At 33.4% G+C, this 9,975-nt stretch overlaps 1 protein-coding gene across 1 annotated transcript; it reads left to right on the top strand.

The window, feature by feature from the left end:
- The first annotated feature begins 507 nt into the window (after positions 1-507).
- LOC140432235 (uncharacterized) lies at positions 508-2,017 on the top strand. The gene has a single exon (XM_072520059.1). The coding sequence runs from the start codon at positions 511-513 to the stop codon at positions 1,729-1,731; it is 1,221 nt and encodes a 406-aa protein (XP_072376160.1). The 5' UTR covers positions 508-510; the 3' UTR covers positions 1,732-2,017.
- The last annotated feature ends 7,958 nt before the right edge of the window (positions 2,018-9,975 follow it).

Raw genomic sequence — 9,975 nt, 5'->3', positions numbered from 1 at the left:
TTATATATATATATATATATATATATATATATATATATATATATATATATATATATATTTTGAGAATATGTTCATATTATTTTTTAAGAGTGTCGTTCGTTGACTAGCAATTGAATAATAACGAATAGAGAATAGAGAATATTTTTTAAATATAACCTTAGGAATTTTAGGAAATATGTCTGACAACCTTGATTTGAAAGGCGGTCTCTTTGATACCAGAATGAGACATGTTTATGTTGGAAAATTATTAGTGGATGTACTTTGTTGTTTGTTTGTTTATTTTATTATTTGTCTGTCCTAATAAATATAATATAATGTCAGACCAATCAAATACACTGCTTAAAATGATCAAAGCTACTAAGAGTCATATCAGTTTTTTTAGGAACCAGCTGTAAGTACATTCAAAAAAAAATTTTCACAAAAATATCTCGAGCCGCCACTGTATTATGACAATATTCCGTACAAATTTTCTTATTTAAAAAAATTCAATACTTTAGTCAAGTTTGTTCAATGATGCAGTATCGTTTGTGCTACCTCTTATTTTTTTCACTTTTTATACACTCAAAATGTGATCCAATAAATGTAATAGTGCACACCAAAAAAATAGAAGAAGGTGAAAGTATTGTGCACGCAACCATTGATTCTATCTCAGATTTAAGGTACGTTTTAAACAGTTTAGAACACATCACTTATGTTTCAATAGAAAACCAGATAGTAGAGACTCTTCCGAAAGGATTTCTATCTGGTCATAAAATTGAGAAGTTCCACATGAGTTTCAATCAGTTAAAAGAAGTTGAACCTGGAGCATTCGAAGATTCTTATATATCACAATTGGAATTGGTGAACAACGAAATTAGAATAATTAGAAACGGTGTGCTGAATAACCTTACGTTTATTACTGTTGACTTTGCAAACAACCCTATATCCCAAATAGAAGATAATGCTTTTGAAAACTCGACAATTTTTAGCCTAGTTGTCATAGAAAATCGATTGAGTAATCTCACCGCCAAGATGTTCAACGGTTCTTATATCTCTAACTTTTGGTTTGGTGATGGCAATATAAACGATATTGAGGCCGATACCTTCCGAAATGTTTCTGGTCTTTACGGCATAAATCTAGAAGGTAATCAAATCCACAATATTGGAGAAGCATTTTGCAACTTACCATCACTCAGATCGCTCAATTTAAACCACAATTTTATCAAAATCTTGCGACCTGGTAGCTTCAACGGTACGTACTTGGACTATTTGTACCTCAAAAACAACAGTCTTACACGAATAAATGCAGGTACTTTCATAGATTTACCCATACCTGAGATTGATCTGTCCTATAATTTAATATCCACGCTACAAGAAGGCGCATTCGAAGATGTACAAGCTTTAAAATTGGATTTAAGTCATAACAAGTTAAGTAGAATCGCCAGTAATATCTTCGATGACTCTGATATCAATAAATTAATTCTAGATGATAACGACATCGTGGATATTGACAAAGACGCTTTTGAAAACATCCGTGGACTTGTTACTCTAAGCTTGAAAGGCAATAAACTGATTAAAATAAAAAACGGAATGTTTCCAGAAATGAGTATAATTCTCTTGCAACGTAACGCAATCGTGTCGATTGAGAGACGGGCTTTGAACAATCTTAAATTTAGTCTAGACCATCGCGATGCTTTAGCTGACAATCCTGTGAAGTTGGTGAAGTTAAATGAGCGCTATTGTGTGGTTTAGTTTTTGTTAATTTAGATTTAATGTTGTCTTTAAAAAAGTCTTCTTTTTTTTTTAATTTAAAGTATGTTAGATGTTCTCAAAAAAATATTATTATGAAGCATAATGGCAAACTTTTACTATTACGATTATGTCCAAACAACTTGTTTAAAAAGACGATAGGAATATGCAAGAGATTCACCGAGTCTTTTAAGAGTTGCACATACACAACATATTTGGTTTGTTAATAATGATATTTATTCATATTTGTAAATTATTTCAAATCTGTTTTTTTTTTAATAAAGTACTGTTACCCTTCTTTAAAATTACTTTTATTGGAAACAGTAAACAATATTACAATAATGAGAATGTAATTCGGACATCGAATTCAGGATTCAGCCTAAATCTAACAGTTTTCTAACTTGCTAAACAAAATCCTGAATTCGATTTCTGTGAATTATATTCTTATAAGTAGATGTCGCTTCAGCGTTTGTTTGTAAATATTTTAAAAATATTTATTTTTATAGTCGGAAAAAGATTTATTTCGTTAGAGCTTACCATGAGTTCGCTCTGATAACGCCAAGAGCCACAAATATGCATATCAGCGAATGGTTGTACGCTGTAACGAAATCAAACATTAACTGTATATTTTATTAATATTACAATACTTAATAACAGTTTTAACTGAATGACAAAACTATTTAAAATCTCAATTACTACTACTCTTGAACTGTCATTTTGCTGCGTTTATACATTTTTGACGTCCCAACTCTTACGAGACATTTTGTGGTTTTTACATGACATTATTATAGAGTCGTAACCTTAGATTAATGAAACCGGTAGATAGAACATCGACAAGGGACTACCCAAGCTCTGACGTTACAATGGGAGGGGGTTTTAAAAATCTTTACAGAAAAGATCTAAAAGAGAAGCTTTTTTCGACTTTATTTTTTTCTGGACGCAATTTTTCTTTAAAAAATCTGAAATTTTTTTTCAAATTTTTATATTGAAAATTGAGCTCAGGAAAAATCATTGAAATTTTCAATAATTTCTTAGGTTATGTCAATACTTTTTGGCTAACTTTTAAATAGTTATTTTTTATGTATTTTTTTTTTCGTTCTTTTAAATGGCCAAGGCATAATTTTTAATTTTATTACAAGAATATTATTATTATTTTTTAAATATTTTTTTAACATTGTAAAAATTGTTTTATAAATTCATTTGGATATAAACGAGGACATATATAAATACAAAATTATTAACAAAGTTACAAAAATATTTATTATTGTGAAATTGTTATAAAATAGGTTATTTAAATTAACAGTTTAAACATTCTGGTTGAATCATCTCTGGAAAGGTAATTATTTCTTGCGATGTCAGCTTGGTCGTTGTAGTAGGACGTCTTGACCACCTGGCTGTCTCAGCTTCTAATGCTAAAGAATTCTCACCTTGATTAAATTTTAACATTCTTTCGGTTATTATATCCTGTAACCCATCATTATTTTGATCACTATTTAAACACTAAAACTCAAATTCTTGATCTTGTGATAACAAAAACAATGTATAATTACATGCTCTAACATAGGCTAATTTTCTATTAGAGAACTAGAAACTAGAACTAGAAACTTAGAACTAGAAAATTTGCAAAGTAAGTCAAGAAATGAATACAAAAGTTAAGGATGAATTCTATGACAAATTGCTTGACGTGTTGACCCATGTAAACCGATCCAAAGAAATATGCCTATTAGGAGATTTCAATGCTCGGGTAGGCAAAAAATTACAAGACAATGTGGTAGGAAGATATGGTGAAGACAAAATAAACAACAACGGAGAGCGACTCATTGATCTTTGTGAAACATTACAGCTTAAAATAATGAATGGATTTTATCAGCACAAAGATATACATAAATTTACCTGGGAACAACCAAAGAAAAAGATAAAATCTATAATCGACTATCTCATCCAACCAGAAAACAAAAGGCTCCAAACAAATGACGTAAGGGTGTATCGTGGTGCCGAATGCGGATCTGACCACTATATGGTGGTCGCAAAAATAACCATACACTACAGGAAAGTAAACAAGAACAAAATTGAACAGGAGAAGGTAGTAGCTTCCACAAAGATAAGATATAATATTGATAGCCTCAAACACGAATCAGTACAATTCCTCTACAAACTTAGACTAGCCTCAAAACTAACTCACTTAACTCGAAGAGAAACAGCCGAAAAAGAATATCAAGATATAAAAAATTGCATTCATCAGGCGGCCAAAGAGGCATTGGGGTACGAAGAAGCTGACAAAAGAAAAAATCCTGAGTGGTGGAACGAAGAAGTAGGAAAATTAATTAAAGACAAAAAAAAAGCTTATCAAACATGGCTATCCACGAAAGACTCAGAAGACCGCAGAATTTACAGCAGACTCAACAGGGAAGCAAAGAAGGAAGTCACTAAAAGAAAAAACGAAATGTGGGAAGAGAAATGCGAAGAGATAGACCGATGCTTAGGAGGAACCAAAGTGACACAAGCTTGGAAATTCATAAAAAGTATTAGAAAAGAAAGAAAAGATGAGGGAAATATAAACCTGATTCAAAATAAAAAGTGGGAAAAATATTACGAAACGCTATTAACAGAAAGTAGGCACGAATTTATGGAAAGACCTGACCATATCTCAATGACAGAAAACTCAGAGGTGCATAAGATAAACAAAGAAGAACTGAAAAAAGAATTGAAACAAATGAAAAATGGAAAAACACCCGGGCCTGGAGACATTCCCATCGAGTTGGTGAAACATGGACCGGATGCTCTTTTGGAAAGCTTAGTGAATATTTTTAATAAATGCTTAATTGAAGGCCAAACGATTCCAGACGATTGGAATTTGGCCCACATTAGCCCCATTTATAAAAAGGGAGACAGAAAAGAATGCGGAAATTATAGAGGCATTAGCGTAACTAGCTCGCTGACAAGGTTATATGGTCGTATATTGAAAAGAAGAATAGAAGAGGAGTATAAAGAAATTGAAGAACAAAGCGGCTTCAGAGCAGGAAGATCGTGCGTGGACAACACATTTACCCTTCAACAAGTAATTGAAAAACGAACAGCTCGAAACCTCCCTACGCATCTGGTATTTATAGATCTGGAGAAGGCTTATGATACAGTTCCTTTAAAACTCTTATTTAGTGTCTTGACGAAAACGGACCTTAGTAAAACATATCTAAAAGCAATACTGAACATCTATAAATGTCCTCAAAGCACTGTAAAAACAGGAAATACTTTCTCAAGGGTATTTACAGTAACGAAAGGCTTGAGACAAGGATGTTGTCTTTCCCCCACCCTATTCAAAATATATATCCAAGAAGCACTGCACCAGTGGAGACAAAAATGTGCGGGAATGGGGTTGAAGCTTAACAACCATTATCTGACAACGCTGTTCTTTGCAGATGATCAAGTACTAATTGCAAGCTGTGAAGAAGATGCAGATTATATGCTTAGAAAGCTCAAAGATGAATACGAAAAATGGGGGATGAGTATGAATATGTCTAAAACAGAATATATGCGAATAGGCAGTGAAGACGAAGACCCGGATTTGGAAATTAGACAAATGAAAAGGTGCTACGAATACAAATATTTGGGAAGTATTATCTGCAGTAAAGGAACAACGGAACGAAATATAGACTATAGAGTGCAACAAGGCAGGAAGAGTGTTCAAATTCTGAATTCGATACTTTGGTCCAACAAAGCTACTATGAAAACTAAAATGACTATCTACAAAGTAATTGTAGAGCCAATTTTTACATATGGAGCAGAATGTTGGCAAATGACAGCAAAAGGAAAGAAAAAAGTTGACACGGTTGAAATAGACTATCTAAGAAGAGCTTGCCGTATATCAAGAGTAGAACGTATACCTAATTCTGAAATTAGAAGAAAAACAGATAGAGTACATACAACTTCTGAAAGAATAGAAACTAGACAGTTAATATGGTATGGACACGTACAGAGGATGGACGACAACAGATGGCCAAAAAGAGCTATGGAATACAATCCAAGTAATAGAAGGAAACGAGGAAGACCAGCCAAGTCTTGGATACAAGGTGTTATGGAAACCATGAAAGACAGAGCCATTGATGAAGACACCTGGAGAGATAGAAAAAGATGGCGATCGAAATGCGGGAAGCGGCAGAAGCTGTAGGATCCCCGCTTATATATATATATATATATATATATATATATATATATATATATATATATATATAAGTCAAGAAATAACAGAACAATACTTAAAACCTGAAAGAACAAATAAAAAGGAATGGATGAAGGAGGAGATTCTATGTATGATGGAAGACAGAAGAAACGCTAAAGATAATAAGAATTACTACAACAACATAAATAACGAAATAAAAAGGGCTATTAAAATAGCAAAAGAAAATTGGTTTAGCTCGAAGTGTACAGAGATAGAGTCATTACAACAAAAACATGATTCATTTAACCTCCATAAAAAGATTAAAGAAGCGGCAGGCTTATATAAACACAAGAACACTGGATTCCTGACAGATAATCAGGGAAACATAGTACTGGAAATAGAGCATAAAAGAGATATTTGGATCAAATACGTGGAAAAAACTTTTGAAGATATACGAAGTAACACTGGTATTACAACAAACATAGTCGAAGAAGTAAAATATGCCATCAAAAGCACCAAAGATGGTAAAGCAGTAGGCCCTGATAATTTTCACTCAGAATTCTTAAAACTTATGGACTATGATGGCATAAAATTGTTGACAAATATATTTAACAGTATATATGATACGGGCGTGGTTCCCCAAGAGTGGTTAGTGTCAACTTTTATAAATCTTCCAAAAAAACCCAATGCGAGAAAGTGCGAAGACTATAGAATTATAAGCCTTATGAGCCATTTACTTAAAACATTTCTAAAGGTCATCCACAAAAGAATATATACAAAATGTGAGGAACAACTAACAAGAACACAATTCGGATTTCGTGATGCTCTGGGAACACGGGAGGCCCTTTTTGCTGTACAGGTGCTATTTCAGAGATGCAGGGATGTGAATTGTGATATATACGTATGCTTTATAGATTACCAGAAGGCATTTGACAGAGTAAAACATGACAAATTAATGACTCTAATGCAAGAAATTGGAATTGACAACAAAGATCTTAGAATTATCAGAAACATTTACTACAATCAAACGGCCAAAATCAAAATAGAAGACCAGTTAACTGATAAAATTGCAATAGAACGTGGAGTACGACAGGGCTGTATTTTGTCTCCATTGTTGTTCAATATTTATTCTGAATGGGTATTTAAGGAAGCTTTAGACGGTTGTGCGAAAGGAATACTAATAAACGGTGAATGGTTGAATAACATTAGATATGCAGATGACACTATAGTTTTTGCCGATAATCTGAATGACTTACAGATATTAACAAATCGCATAACAGAAGTCAGCAACAGATACGGACTAGCTCTTAACATAAAGAAAACCAAATTTATGACAATTAGTAAAAAACCAATACTAAACGCTCAACTTACAATCAACCAACAGAATATCGAAAGAGTCGAGCAATATACATATCTAGGCACCAATTTAAATAGCCAATGGGACCACTCAACAGAAATTAAACAGCGAATAATAAAAGCAAAAGCAGCATTCGTTAGAATGAGAACTATTTTCAACAGTCGAGACATATCATTAAAAACAAAATGCCGTCTATTGAACTGCTACATATTCACAGTTCTGCTCTACGGAATGGAAGCATGGACACTGACTGTTGCATCTATGAATCGGCTCGAAGCTTTCGAAATGTGGTGTTATAGGCGCAACTCTGAGATAGCGCGTGTTGACAGAGTTACTAATGTGGAGGTCCTGCATAGAATGGGGAAAGAATGTGAAATTCTCATGACCGTCAAAACTAAAAAGTTGGAATATCTAGGTCATGTAATGAGAAATCAAGAACGTTACGGCCTTCTCCAGCTGATTCTCCAAGGGAAAGTAAATGGTAAGAGAGGACCGGGAAGAAGACGCATTTCCTGGCTTCAAAATTTGCGAAAGTGGTATAACACGACTACCACTGAACTGTTCCGCGCTGCAATAAGCAAAGTGAAGATAGCCGTGATGATCGCCAACGTCCGGAACGGATAGGCACTTTAAGAAGAAGAACATAGGCTAGGGTAGCGCCTTATACTTACTGCAATTGATATTAGTAAGTAAGCACAATTTAACTTTCACAAATCAACCTCTGACGATATTTTAAAATTCACAACTACTATGATGCACAATAGTAAATTCAACACTGTTAGTTTCCTTAATAAATCGATAAATCACTCGATGGATACAAAATATTGATACATATCACACTTTGATAATTTGAATTCGAGGATATCGTAACTGATGGCGTACGCATACGCGCGCCTATGTGATAACTTTAATATACTCGATTCCTTCGATACTTTTCCATGTGATTGATAGTTTTGAAGATCCTCGATAATATTGCAACGGATTTTAGAAGAAGAGGATTATTTGATAATAAGGCAGACAGTCAAAGCGATACGACGGCGGCACGAAGGCGACACCAAGGCGAAAGCAGTGACGACAGAAACAATGTCTGTAACGCGCATACTCCCATTGTCGTTGTCATGGTTACGGATCATGCGCGTAGCAAACACTGTTGTTGTCGCCACTGCTTTTGTCTTAGAGACTATCATAGAGTACGATACGCGCGCCTATATAATATTTTACATTCATGGCAATTATAATATTCAACTCTAAACTTCGATTTGACCAACTACTTCGAGAATTTCAATACGACTCGACATTTTCGATATTAACTCGCAACGGATTTTAGGACAAAGGGATGATATATCCCATAGGCGTGCTCTATCATTATCCACTAACTTATTTATTTTGATAAACATTTGGCACTAGACTATAATATGTAGGTAATATGCATTATCATCTAAGGCTTGCGCTCTAAAAGTGATATGCAATTAAAAGCGATAAAAACAATTGTTGAGGAAGGGTCAATCATAAAGCTATAGGTTTTAGACAAGTGGTACAACAAAATTGAAGGATGCGATCAAAAATTCGCGGAAATTCAGTCATTTAGCTACTAGATTTTAAGGTTATGAGCCAATAAAGTGGGAAATATTAAGAAAACACGATTTTTTCGCAATTTTAGAATTTGTAAGTTAAAAATGATTATTTTAACAATGATGATTCATAGCCCATAAGAAAATAGATGGAAAAGCATACATCTATTTGATTTTTTGGTAAGGTAAAAAAAAGTGCGAAAGGCATAAAAAACCTGGTATTTTCGAATTTTATCTTTATGAAAGAGTTAAATGGGGACTTTTACAAAAGAATGTGATAATGTGGAGAAAAAAATGTTAAATTATCAACTGAGTTTTGAGGTTATGTGCAAATGAATAAGTAAAAAAACGGTTTTTTGATTTTGCGATGCCTTCCGCTCAGAAATTGAAAATTCTGCCTTGGCCATGTAAAAGAACGAAAAAAAAAAACATAAAAATTACTATTTAAAAATTAGCCAAAATTATTAACATAACCTAAGAAATTATTGAAAATTTGACAAAAATCAGGCTATTTTGTATTCAAAAGATACATCTTCATGAATTTTTTCAGATTTTTTTTAGCAAAATTGCGTCCAGAAAAAAATAAAGTCTAAAAAAGCTTCTTTTTTTAGATTTAAGAGGTTCTATGGGCTCTGGGAAGCTAAAAATTTGTATGAAGTCATGTTTTTATATGCTTTATTGAAAACACAAGCCTTTCATTTAGTTAATAGCAGTGTTTTATTGTGTACTATGTGTCAATGTGTACCACTCTTCCCTACTGCATTTTTTTTAACACGTAAACATTGAACTGATCAGAAAAATTATAAAAGAATTCAGTCTCAGAAACAATGTTAAATTAGTTGTTCTCAAACGTGATTAAATTGGACGGACATTATAGTTCTAATTTGTATATGATTAAATAATATTAGCGCTGTGTTTGTTCTTTGTATTACGAAATCTTAAAACCTCGCGACACACATATTGTCGGTTTATCAATACTTTTTCCGATACTTTGAAAATGCCACGTCAACGTCTATGAATATTAAGTCCGCCGTGAAAAAAGGTCGAGTTTTTCGAAAGCCAAAATAAGCGACTCTGAGATAGCGCGTAGAAAGCGTGCACGAGTGGCTAATTCTTCGACTCAGCAGAGCGCTGGTGTGTTGGTACGACTCTGAGATAGCGCG

This window comes from Diabrotica undecimpunctata, unplaced genomic scaffold (assembly GCF_040954645.1).
Source record: "Diabrotica undecimpunctata isolate CICGRU unplaced genomic scaffold, icDiaUnde3 ctg00003329.1, whole genome shotgun sequence".
NCBI classification, from domain to species: Eukaryota; Metazoa; Arthropoda; class Insecta; order Coleoptera; family Chrysomelidae; genus Diabrotica; species Diabrotica undecimpunctata.
Note: the sequence above shows the minus strand (reverse complement) of the source record. Positions and strands in the feature narration are given on the sequence as shown.